The 12,413-nt window shown below is 45.3% G+C and overlaps 1 protein-coding gene across 11 annotated transcripts in view; it reads left to right on the plus strand.

Moving 5' to 3' along the window:
• Nucleotides 1-12,413, plus strand: part of EPHA5 (EPH receptor A5) — a 199,884-nt gene that overhangs the window by 153,288 nt on the left and 34,183 nt on the right. For 8 of the 11 annotated variants that reach the window (XR_010372731.1, XM_064450171.1, XM_064450172.1 and 5 more), the window contains one exon: nt 8,589-8,654. The exons of the other annotated variants lie outside the window; for them this stretch is intronic. Coding sequence is in view for 7 of the 8 variants with exons in the window: in XM_064450171.1 (XP_064306241.1) it covers nt 8,589-8,654 (66 nt within the window). In the remaining variant the exon portion in view is untranslated. The remainder of the gene's footprint in view (nt 1-8,588; nt 8,655-12,413) is intronic. 11 annotated transcript variants of the gene reach the window in all.

Here is a 12,413-nt window from a genome sequence, read left to right on the forward strand (position 1 = left end):
AGTAGTTACAAGATACTCGCATAGGAACTGTGCTGATACTGAACGTATTGGCTGAGGGTCTTATTTCCCAGAGGAGGCAGGGTATCAGTCTGTGAATGCGGCGCAGTGAAATCCAGCCAGGCTGAGCAGCTCTGTCCCCAGGCATAGGGCATCCATGGAAGGACACAGTTATTTCCTGTCTTAAAAGGTAAGTGTGCTGCCAGACTCATCTTCACTCAAGGTCAGAGACTGACAGTCTCTTCCAGCTCAGCCATTTGAGCTCCTGTCATCTGCTTTGAGTGACTTATTGGGCTTAAAAATGGGAAAGTAAATGCTCCTGTCTGCACAAGAAGCATGCAGCGGCTTGTGGGGGTGTGTGTGTGTGAATGGCAACAGACCATTCACACCAGGGGCTACAGGAAAGCTGTAGCCAAAAAGCCTTGGCTCTGAACGCTGCAGGCAGAAGTTCAAGTCTCTCCTTAAAGGCTGGAAGGTTTGAGTCAAATCCCTCCTTGAACAGAGAGGGGGGATGTGGACCTTGGCCTCCCCCAGCCTGGATGCATGCTTGTATTGATGCAAACAGAATGATGCACGCGTGGCTGTAGGGAAGCTATGGATGTAGTCTGGCAGTTCTTCAAGGAGGAGTCTGGCAGGGTGAATCTCAGGTGGAGGGACGTATATCCCTCTGTGGCCATAAGGAATAGCAACTGTGTGGCAACGAGCAGCTCTTGCTCTTCCCACAGTTGCTGGCAAGCACTCAGGACCCCTTTGGGGAGGACATGCCCTTGCAGGTCTCCTTTTTGCTGCTACCCTCTCTGGTCCAAGCAAGCAGTTGGAAAGCCTGAGCCATTTGTCAACAATTCTTGTTAGTTGTGTCTTTCTGTCCTTCTCCCTAATGGCTTTCCAGGTTGTGCTTGCTCTTGGCTCTTTCTCTCTTGGCATGCTTATGAAAGCCCGTGTCTCCTTTGGCTAGAGTTTTATTGCCACTTCTGCTGCTGCCTTAATCCTCCTACCTTGTACTCACACCTCTCTCTGTGGACCTCAGGGCAGCTGCAAGTTCCCTGGAGCTTCTCCATTGTGCCATGCTGGACTATGGGAAGGTGCAGGCACAGGGAGCTGAGCTCTTGATTCATTTTTATCTTTTCAACCCTTCCCCTAAACTAGGAAGAACCCAATCCGTCAGCTGGAGGTGGTAGAGAAGCTTCCAGCGCCAAGGTTTGGTCCATCATTAGAGGACTGGCTTCAAAACTACAGAGCTTCTCAGGCTCTTTACCTTCCCGTGAATTTTGAAGCCCATCTAGTGTGTTGAGTGACCTGTGAGAACAGAAACATAAACCCCAGAAAGCTGACAGCCAATTTGAAATTAAACAAAGCAAACAAAAATTGCTTCTGTTTTGAAAAACAGAAATGCTGCTGAAATATGTCAGTCATCCTGCTTTGCCTTGGATATGATTTTGAGACAATGCATGGAGTGACTCTCCCTGCTGTGACACTGCAGGGGCAGTAAACGCATTCCAAGTCATGGGATATTCCCTTTCTGAAGCTATTAACCTGTTTCTGGAAGCACTTTCCTGTGTCTTTGGAGTGGGTATTTTGTTCCAGTGCCTGGCTCCAGGGGGTTAAATTTTCTTTCCTAGTTCTTTCCCATTCATGCTTTTAGAAAAAACAGACGTTTTGAACTCCAGGAGTTGCTCCAGCTAGAATCACCACTGCTCTCCATGCTGAGCAAGCTGTGCAAAGCCCAGGCTCTGTCTTTTCTGCTAACGTAGAAAAGCAGGTATGGCCCAGCAGCAAAGCTAAGGAGAAAAACCCTCTTGTTCTGCAGCAGCAAGGATGTAGCCTGGCCAGCTCCTGCAAACAGGCTCCTCGTTGCTGGCTCCGTCCTGCTCCTAGGCTCCCTGGGAGGCTCTGGGCACCTCAGATTTAGGATATTCCTCCGTAGGATGTTGTATGGCATCTCTGTGCCTATCCTCCCAAATGCTGGGCTGCAGTTAGGAAGAGCTTGAGAACGCTCCTGCAGTGAGAAGTAGGTGTCCTCTTGCTCTGAGCAGCTTAGAAAGTAATTTCCCAGCTGTAGGACTTAGAAGTTTGCTGGGATTTGCAGGCTTTTTATTTTCTGCTAGGTCCTCAGAGGCAGAAGTTTCCACACCTCTTCCCCTGTTTTGCTTTCAAGTATCTCTGCAGTTTTCTTGCTTCTTTTGAATGAATGTAAATAACAGCTTGGCATTTCCCATTGGCAGCTGGCCCTAAACCAAAGGTCAGCTGAACAGTAGTTGTGGTGGCGTTTCCACATGCTAGTGTCCATCTGTGGAAATGCGCTTTGTGTCTGAAGCTGGAGGTTCCTGGGAATTTGAAACTAAATGCATTTTGCTCTAAACAATTAAGGTGCGTTTCAGAGCTGATTTACTTGCAGATGCTTGGGAAAGCTTTTCCTGTAAATATGCGTCCTCTGACCAAGGACGTAAATGCCATCAAGCAAAATAGCTGATCACTTTTTTAAGTTATCCCACTCTTTGCATCAAGGGCATATTAATAATATAACAATCAGGATTACAAATCAAAGAGATTCACTAAATCAGACCATAGTTGTCTCAGAAAAAAAGGAGAAGTGAATTGAAAATTTATTATTAAACCAGCTACAACCATTGAATTAAAGAACACGGAGTTGTTGTTACCTTTGTTTTGTTAGGATTACATGTTATTCTTGAAGACACAATGCATTTTACAGATTGGGCAAGGCTATACATTCTGCTTTCCTAGCATTGTTTGAATTAGATGCCACTTGGCATTGTTGCTCCTAATTGAAGTATATATTAATGTAAAATCATTACAGACTTGTTTTAGAGTCTGTGTCAGACAATGACAGTCACAAAGATCTTTGCGCTCCATCTTGCAAGGAGCAATAAGGTGCCACAGTCGTCGTTGTGGCATCAGCCCCTTTCTTCCTACAAACCAAGGTAGGAAGCCGGGTTTGCATCAGCCTGGAAAGGAGATCCACTGGTCCGGAGCGGTTCCCCCAGTTTTGCCCTTCAAACCAAGCCCTGTTTGCAAAACTGGCGGAATCCTGGGGTAAGTGTTAAGAGACTGCTGGTCCCTCCGGTCCCCCAGGCATTTGAGCTTTGTAGCACTAAACAAAGGCGTGGGCTTTTACAGAGTAAAGTGGGGATGCTATTAGGTCAGTGCTGAGCATGTTTGCAAAAGCCGCTCAAAATAACTAAGTATACTGTGCATCTGCATTTATAGCCAGGTACCCATTATGGATGACCTTTCCATCTCAAGTGATCTTCCAAAGAACCGGAGGGAGCTTTTTATAGAATTTAAGAAAAAAAAATAGATTTGAAGCAACAAAAAACTGCCCCTCGCCCTATGTCATGCATATATAGAAAGTTTCTTTCTGGCAAAGAACTAGCCTTTGAAAGACAAAGCAAAGACAAATCTTGCCACCTGGGTATTGGCAATTAGAGGCTTCTGCACCAGAGTATCCATCCTTGACCTTAGCTGATTTAGACTTTTAAATATCAGCCCCTGTGGTGGCAGAGGGCTACTTTCTGGACACAAATATGTGCATCTTGTTAAAATGTGACTTTCAGGGAGTAGGAAGGGTGAAAAGATTGCGGTGTATATCTTATGTCCTGAGCCAGCGTTTGCAACCTTCTGTGATGTGGAAGGTCAAAATGGCTGAATTTTGCCACAACCTCCCCCCCATCCTATTTTCCAAGATGTATCAGGGCTTAAAATAGTTTGCCTTTTCAATATTTCCATAGGAAATGGGAGACAGTTTGTAGATAACGTTTTTCATAGAGAGAATTTTTCCAGCATGAGTCACAGTTTTTGTTAGTTGCGACTTTTTAAAGGATTTTTATCTCTGCATTCTTGCCTGCTCTTCCTTCTTCCTACAGGACATTGTCTCCCATGATTTATAGCCACTTTATGATGCTGCCTACTGCCAAATATTCCCCACGATTCACCTGACAAGAGGAAGGATTTCGTTGGAGAAGCTGTTGCTCAGCCAAGTCAAAATTCCCATCCACCAAGAGCAGGCAGGGTCTTTTCCTGCTTCTGTTTGGGTCAAGGCTTTTACTACCTCTGTCATGTTAACATCCTCTTTGTTCTTTGGCGGTTTGGCAGAGAGGAGCATTAGTGGCATTGGTAGACAAGATCCCTCTCTGGAGAAAAAAGTGCTCCAGTGCACTCTTCTGCACAGGGTGATGCCTTCCCAGGGCCAGTGTGGAAATCTGCTGCCTGCAGTCCCCATCTCTAGCATCCTGCCTAGATCAGATTGGCAAATCTGGCTATTCCAACACCTTTTTTTTTTTTTCCTAATTCTAAACACTTTTTGATTTATTACTTCTGTGCAAACACACTGGGCTCCACAAGCCAGTCTGAGCTGCTGCTGTTTCAAGTAGGGTTTAGGGACCTAAGCTAATCTGCCTTCAGATGACTTTGGCCCAGACAGGAGGTGAGAGTTGACCAAGTCTGTAATTAAGCTCCAAGCCCATGAGGCATTGCCCTTGAAAGCAGCATTTCTGAGTTATTCTGGCAGCAGCCAAGGGAACAGGGCAGGAGGACCGTCATGAACAGACAAGTGGCTGGCATAAGCTTTGTCTGAGCAGAGGAAATGTGGGGGAGTGCAGCCGTCAGCAATGAAAGCTCCTCGCCTTCATTCAGATGATGTGTTTGATGGCATTGTGTAAGTCCTGTTTCCACTTTGAGAAGGGAACTCGGCTGCCCCTCAAGCTGAAAATGGAGCCTGATTTCAGCAGTAGCAGCTTCAGGCTCCTGCTGAGCACTGATGAAAGCCCCATGAGTACGTAGTGTTTTAAAGTGGGGTTTTACAGTGTCTTCTCTTGGCTGTGGAGCGGGTAGAAGATGAAGAAGAAAATCAGGCTGTCCCTCTGCATTTCTGAATATGTGGATGGTTTACCTTGCTTTGGATCCTAGAAATAGGAAGCATGACCTCTCCTGGGGGCACGCCGTGTTGCGGCACTTGGCCTCTTACCTAGGAAAAAGGTTATCCATACTTAGGGCTTAGACATAGCAAAGTATAATGCCAGAGTTCTTTCCAAGTGCAGTTCCTTTCCCTGGAAACATTGCTGTCCTTCCCCATAGTGATTGCATAGATATCATCTGCTTAGGCTTCTGCATTCTCAGTTATTCTTGAACAGTGCAGAGACATGCTTTAACATGTGAACTAGGTATAGCTTAGCAGGAAGAGGGGTTGACTCCTTAAACATTCATATAGTTCTGGGCAAAGTAGGAATATATTCCTAGCAGCTCACAGTGTGTTATGCTGCTTCTCTGATGTTTGAAGCAGGCATGTTGACTCACAAGGTGCTAGCTGTAGTGCTGGCCTCCCTACGTGAAGATGCAGGAAGCATGCATTGCCATCGCTGAAGGCTGCATGAAGGATTAGGAAAATCTTCCCAGGCACCCAAAAATATTTCAGTCTGTAATTGCAAGCCTCTGAAGAACATCCCATTAGAGCAGCTTATTAAAAGCAACAAACGAGGCTCTCATTTATCATGACTCCAAGTCTTCAACTTATAACTCTTAAAAGCCACAACTCTATACAGCAGAGCCTCTCCAAGTTCTATCTAGCCACTAGAAATGTAGTTTAATTCCAAATGCTCTCTGGGTCATCTGCAGATTTGTGGTAAATTAATTACACTGATTGCAGGCACAGTTGTTGGGGCCCATCATATATATTCATTTCATTAAGAAAGCGTGTAGCCCAGGGTTTGAAACAATGCCAAAGGTTTTGATAAGTCCTCCTAGCACAGGTTTATTAAAGTTTGTCCTCTGGACAGTTGGGTTTGCAAACCACATAGGTACTGCAGGGGTGACCTTTGCTAGAACGGAAGAGTGTTGGCTTCGTGTGCCTGAGATAACCAAGAGAGGTTGAATTGGTCTAGCCAAGCAGCAGGGCAGCGCCAGCAGGCCATGGAGGTCCAGGAGGTGCCGCTGCAGCTCCAGGCTCCTCTACCTTGTCTCTGTCCATCTGCAGCCCTTTCCTTGAAGCCAGGGCTCAAAGCAGAAGTCACACCTCGTTTCAAGCCAGCTTGGCTTTTGGAGATGCTGCCACCTCAGCGCCTCGTACTTTTCCAGCAAAGCGGATTTAATGCCGCAGCTGTTTTCTTTGTAACCTTCACTGTTACGTGGACGTTTCATCTGTTAACCTGCAGCAGATCGGAGGGGCTCCTGACTGCCTGCTGGAGCCAGGGGCAGCCCCCACAAGCTCTCCTCATTGATTCAGTGAGGCTGGAGGAGACTTTGCAGATAATTTTGATATATACAGTACTCCATTCAGCTGCGACTGCTCCCTGCTATAGGTCAGCTTGCTGACTAAAGACCTTACACCCAGACCTCTCTGGGGTTTTATTTCATTGAGCCACGATCTCTTATCTTGCCACAGCATTTGATCTCATCTGGAAAGCATTTGCTTTTGAGCTCCTCAGTTTCTAGACTGAGAAAGCCCTGCGTGGAGCGAGGAGATGGGGAAGCTTTGCCCCTCCTAGAAGTCATCAGCACCCAAGTGCAGTGGCCGTGAGGGCATGGTGGGTTTGCTGGAGTTCAACATTCGGTTTTATTTGCCTCAGGATTTTTATATTCTGAAGTTTATCTGTCAAATCAAGCCATCCTTTTAACTCGAGCAGTAATAGGTCTTCCTTTGTGCTAACTCTTCAGGCCAAATAGTCCATTCAGTTACCTGTCCAAGTGCTTCTGGAACTGGAAAGTGAATTTTGTTGTCTGCTGATCCAGTTTAGTTTGTTTCTAAGAGCTTTAGGTTTCCCCTAATATTACACCTCAAAGGGTATTTTGACCCTATGTGCACAGCGTTATGTGGCAGGTGTGCAGGAGTAAGGTTGCACTGAGGAATATTTCCCTTGCACTTGAGCATTTTTTTCCTCCCCATAAAGGGAGCGAGTGAGATCTGAAGCTCTCTGTATTCAGTGCAGGGAACTGATATTATCTCAGAGCAGCCCAGTTGCTGATGAAGTGCTCAAAGAGTTTTCTTTAAGAAAACAATGAGCTCTTTTCATTTTAAGGAAGCTGTTGCTTTTCAGGTTAATTGAACTGTTGTTTCAAAAACCTTGACTTTGCATGCTGAGTGGTGTGGGAAGGTCTGGTGGCAGCAACTGTTAGAAAATGCCAGGGGGGAAAGGGCCTCCTAGCTAAAATGTAAGCTAAGTCGTCACAGCCACAGTGTCTTCTGGAGATGTACCAGTTCCCTGCACTCAAATCCTGCGAGGTTAAACCCAGGAAATGGCAAAATTTTGACTCAAAATACATAATGCTTGGGTTCCATTTGTGTGCTTTTGGCTTTTGGACCTCTGGTGTTAACTTGGATAAATGGAGAGGTTTAGTGAAGGCTGAGCTGCTCCCCTATTAGTATGACTGCACAAGCTGGGGCATTATGAAAATACAAAATATTGTCAATTATAGTAAAAAAATATTGGCATCACTGTTTAGAAAATGTTAGCAAGTTGTTTTGCTGATGCAAAAAGAGCTTAGAGACACATTCTTCACCAGTTCTAATTTAAGTAAGCACATAATCCAGTATATAATTCTGTAAATCATTGCATGCCTGAAGTTATTTTACATCATAATTTAAGGCAGTGCCATTGCAGAATGTTAATTTTGTCTAAATAGGCTACTTTAATGTGTTTAGGCGTTGTAAATTATACTTTATAAAAATCTGATGGGCATAATTTTTTTTTTCAAGAATGACATGTTATGATGATTTGAGGAGAAATGATGAGTGAGATCTTCAGCTGACTTTAATCAGAGTATGTCTGCACCGTTGGGCTCCTGCTTGTATATCGTACTGAAGTTCTTCCTCTTGTTTCTTCTGCACTATGTTCTTTTTCAGGATGAATTGCCTTAATAGATTTGGTAACAGAAAAATTGTCCGGGCAAGTTCTCTGACAAGGATAAAGGGCAGTTACTGAGGTGCAGCCAGCCTTGGTATAGACTGATTCCAGGTGAACCCATACTCTGATTAGACTAGAATAATGGCTCGGCAGCCTTCAAAAGCAAGCTGTGGACACACGCAGTGTTTTCCAACTCACTATATTTTGATTTTATTAAGGCTTAATGCTCTTACACAACTCACAAGGTCCTGCTTCTACAGATACATAATGCACGTGCAAAGCTTCACTGATACAAGGAGACCCAGAACAGGCTGTGTGAGTTGAGTACACGCGTCAGGGTCTGCAAAAGCAGGGCTTGCGTTCATCCAGTGCTTTTTTTTTTTAAAGGAAATTGTAACTGTACCGCACACATGCTTGTGAAAAAGTCACTTTGCCTGCTCCAGGGCAGGTGCTTAAGTTTAAGCACATGGGTGGCCCCATTAATCCTAACAGTGGTACTCAAGTACAGGAAGCACATGGTTATTTGCTTTGCGGGACCAGAATCCGTACACTCTCCCCAAGGTGTTTTTCCCCAATGGTAGCAAATGATGTAAAATTCTTGCAGCCCCGTGTGTTAAAGTCCAAATAAGAATTACAATAAGAAGGAAGAAGTGCATATAAAAATGTTGCGAATGTATTTACACCTTGCCAGGGAGGTGGGATTATTCCTTATCGTGGGCCTTTTTGTTTGCTTTTCAGTTGCTGCGATCATGGCTGTGGGTGGGCTTCTTCTCTGCGTGCTGTTGCCTATCCGAGCCTAACATGGTCAGTGTTCCCACCCGTGCTGGCTCCTATTTCATGTCCTCCCTCCATGTTTTCTGTGCACAGTCTGCCTCTCCCTCCCTTTCTTGTATGGGCCTGGAAATCACTTTTTCATCCAATCTTTGCATCCAGTTTGTCTATCTCAACAACTGGAAATAGCGTGACCTGAAGCAGAGTGTCTCCAGCAAGAGCAGGGGTCTCAGAGGAAAAAAAAAACTGATATGTTATGCCGTGATCAATCCAGACACTGCACCAGCAATGTCATGTGTCATGATAAAACATCACGTATGCCGGACACTTCATCAGATTCTGCTTCTTATCACCAGAAGGGTCTGGGGGAGGTCATTTACCCCCAGAAAGGAGGCGGGGGGCAGGCAGGAGTGGAAAGGTGTTAGTGGCATGTAACGTGCATGTCAGTGAAACAAACTACATGTCATCGACACACGTGTCAATGTATGACATACATGGCAATGACATGTTGCTGTTTGCCAATGATATGGTCCAGCTGCATCGGACATATCTTTGTGGGCGTTGAGAGCTGCGTGTCCGTGCTGCATGCTGCCCCGTTCTGCCACCAGATGGGCTGCCTCACCAGTTTCTGCTCTTTTGTAACCCCTCTTTTTTCTAACTAATCAAAGGAAGGGTGATTTTGATTTCTGTTGGTTTCACTGGACATGAGTTGCTCCCCAAAGGGAATGTGTTTTAGGTCTCTGAGTCATCTGTAATCTGTGCAGGCAGAGATCTTCCTAAGCCTCCTAGGAGACTCATGCAATCAACATTCCCATCAGATCGCTGTTGAGACCATAGGAGCACTGAGACATCCCACATGCATTGTTAAACTGGGAAGGTTTTACAACATAGCTGGACAAGAGGTGTGAAATGCTTCTACTGTGTTTTCTGGGGGATGCTGAGGCTTTGCGTGGTGGTAGCTGGGTCGTGGTGTAGTCCCTGGCTGTGGGGCACAACAATTGCCAAGGCAGCCTGGTTTTGGGTCCTCTGGTGCTGTATTTTGGCTCTGACGGAGACCTGAACCAGGGAGGGGTTTGCAAATGCAAATCCCAAAGGCCCTAAAGCAGAATGCTTTTTTTTTTTCCTGTTTGAAGCATCTTTAAATTGGTTTTCATGACTTCTGAGTGCTTAAGTGCAGCGTTAGCAAGCCAGGCTGCTCAAGTCAAAGCATTCGGCTGCAAAATGTTATGGTACATGCAGTCGTTCCTGCAAGCCACCCGTTTGGCAATGATTGCACTAAAAGAAAACGTTCTGGTACTTGCGTTGTCTGTCGTCTGTGTGCCACTGGTGCTTGAGCAGTCCCTCACTGGGAATCATGCTTCAAATGTCCTCAGCAAGGCCCCCAACCAGAGAGTGGCAGCAATGGAAAATACTCCTCAGAGGAGAAAGGGAATGGACTGGATGGCTACAAAGAAGAGAGACACATAGGGAAAACTTGTCTGACCTGGAAAACATCCTCTGCAAGTTTCTTCCTAAACTGCAGAGACACTAATGTGTCAGCAAGCTGGGAGGGGGAAATGGGAGAAGTGACTTCAAGGCACAGACACCGTTGGCTTTGCTGCAGGAAGGCACAACAACCTCTTTAGAGAGATTTATGGAGATCACTTCAGAGGGAACTTCCTGCGAGAGGGGGAAATGGTATCTTGTTTAAATTATTTTTAATTGTTCTGGCGGTGGTTTAGGAAAGCAGGGAGTCATTCAGTGCAAAGGCAGGGAAAGACTAAAGGCTAAAAATACCACTGCTGGAATTGTGAAACTTCCTTTGTAAGGCGTCCAATTTAATCAGAGGTTGAAGGCAGGGTCATACCCTGTAAAGGGGGACAGCAGTGGCTGGGAAAGCAGCTGAGAAGATGGTGAGCCTGCAGCCCTTAGGAAGGGAACCTGCCCTGGTTCCTCTAAGGCCAGTCATCTAGTGTATCTTTGAACTGAGCCAAAGGTCTTAGCTTGTCATCTTAAGACCTCTTACTGCTCTTTTGATCCCATTCTCCAAATTATAGGACTTTGAGAGTAGATAAAGGAGTTGAATGGGTCAGACTCCCAGCTTGCATGAGTTGCTGCAAGTTACTTCAGGTGAAAGTTTGGTCCAGTGCCATGGAAGTAACTCATTACAGACTTCAGAAAAGCAGGAGAGAGGTGAACAGAAAAATGGGAAACAACTTCCAGTATAAAAGCTGTTTGTTTTACACCAGTCCCTTGAGTATTCCCTGGTTTTGTGATACTGAACACATCCTAGGATTGCAAATAGCAAAAGCAAATGGTGATCATGGAACAACGTCACTAGAGGTAGACTTTTGCCTCTGGCTCTCAATATCAGTGTTGTTTATGCATGATAAAACTCTGCTGAACAAGGTATTGTCTCCACATAAAAGCCTAGGCGACAGGATCTTGGCCAGATGGACAGATCCATGTTTGTTTGTTTGTTCGTTCCTGTGGGTGGAACATGGTCCTGCCCTACAACACGTATGCAGCCTTATTGCTTTAACATCCTGGAATAAATAGTCCGAAATGAGCACTAACCCCTTGTAAACAACAGCCTTGCAGTCCTCACAAACCTTCTGTAAAAAGACAGCTCAAGATGGGTTGGATGCATTCCTCAAAGTTGATTTATTGTGAAAGACGTGCATCTGAGGGAAGGTCTCACCCCTGAAAAGCAAGTGGCATTTTGTCTCTGTTTCAGAGAAGCGCACAGAGTTCATGTATCTCATATTTAAGAGGTTAAATACATGTATAAATCTCTGCAGGACTGGGACAGGAGATGGCATGCTGCTTCGGGGCACAAGCCATTTGATGGTACTGACTGCACCTAGTAAGGTGAGGTCCCGTTCCTCACAAGGGATGTCTAAATGCTGTCCCCATGTGCATTTCCAGTAACGCCTTGGCTGTGTACTGAAATGCTTTGGCCTATGCTTATAAAAAAAAGTATATAAAGACTCTCCCACATTGCTGCTTACAGCTCCACAGTCCCCTGACTCTGTCCTGCCTGGATTGTGACCAGAGTGGTGGCCCCACCTAGGGGGATGGAAATTCCTTTTCTTGGCCATTCTTTGGTTCTGGGGATGCTTCGGGTGGCTGAGGGGCCGCACACCACCCAGCAAAGGCACTCCGAAGCACGGTCAGACACAAAGTGTCTCCATCAGTCCAAGGAGAGCAAGCATCTTCCTGCCTCACTTCTTGAAGGATTTTTTTCCGTGAATGGCTTCTGCCATGCGAGGCTGTGGGCATTGGTTTCCCAGCTGGATTCTTCATCTTTCTACCTGTCCGTTTTATATTTTATAAACCTATATAGGGATCATTTTACAACTTCACTTTTATAATCTGCCCCATAAATTTTTTACGAGCTGCCTGCCAATCTGCAAGTAGTTTTTAAATAAGACATGATGCCTTAAGAATATTTAAAGTCTCACTTTTTTTTCCTCTGATACTTTTATTGAAAAACACAGAGCTGTGCAAGGAAGACATCTGCTTTCTAGATACAGAAACTGGGACAAATCCACAACAGGAGTAAATGAGTTGAGATTCAGGTGTGCTGCTGAATTACATTAACTCTTTGGCTGAGTGTCTCCAGCTCAGTGGGAGACGAAGTGAGCGTCCGGATCTTTGTGCTTTTGCTATACGTGATATAGAAAAGGTACAGGAAATCTATGGTTCGTACAATGACAATAAACTAGAGAATGAGTCTTCCATCAGGAGGCTTGTGACTCGCAGCTTTTCCAATAAATATTAAGAGCAAATGCACATGCAGGAATGGGCACA

This window comes from Phalacrocorax carbo, chromosome 4 (genome assembly GCF_963921805.1).
Source record: "Phalacrocorax carbo chromosome 4, bPhaCar2.1, whole genome shotgun sequence".
NCBI classification, from domain to species: domain Eukaryota; kingdom Metazoa; phylum Chordata; class Aves; order Suliformes; family Phalacrocoracidae; genus Phalacrocorax; species Phalacrocorax carbo.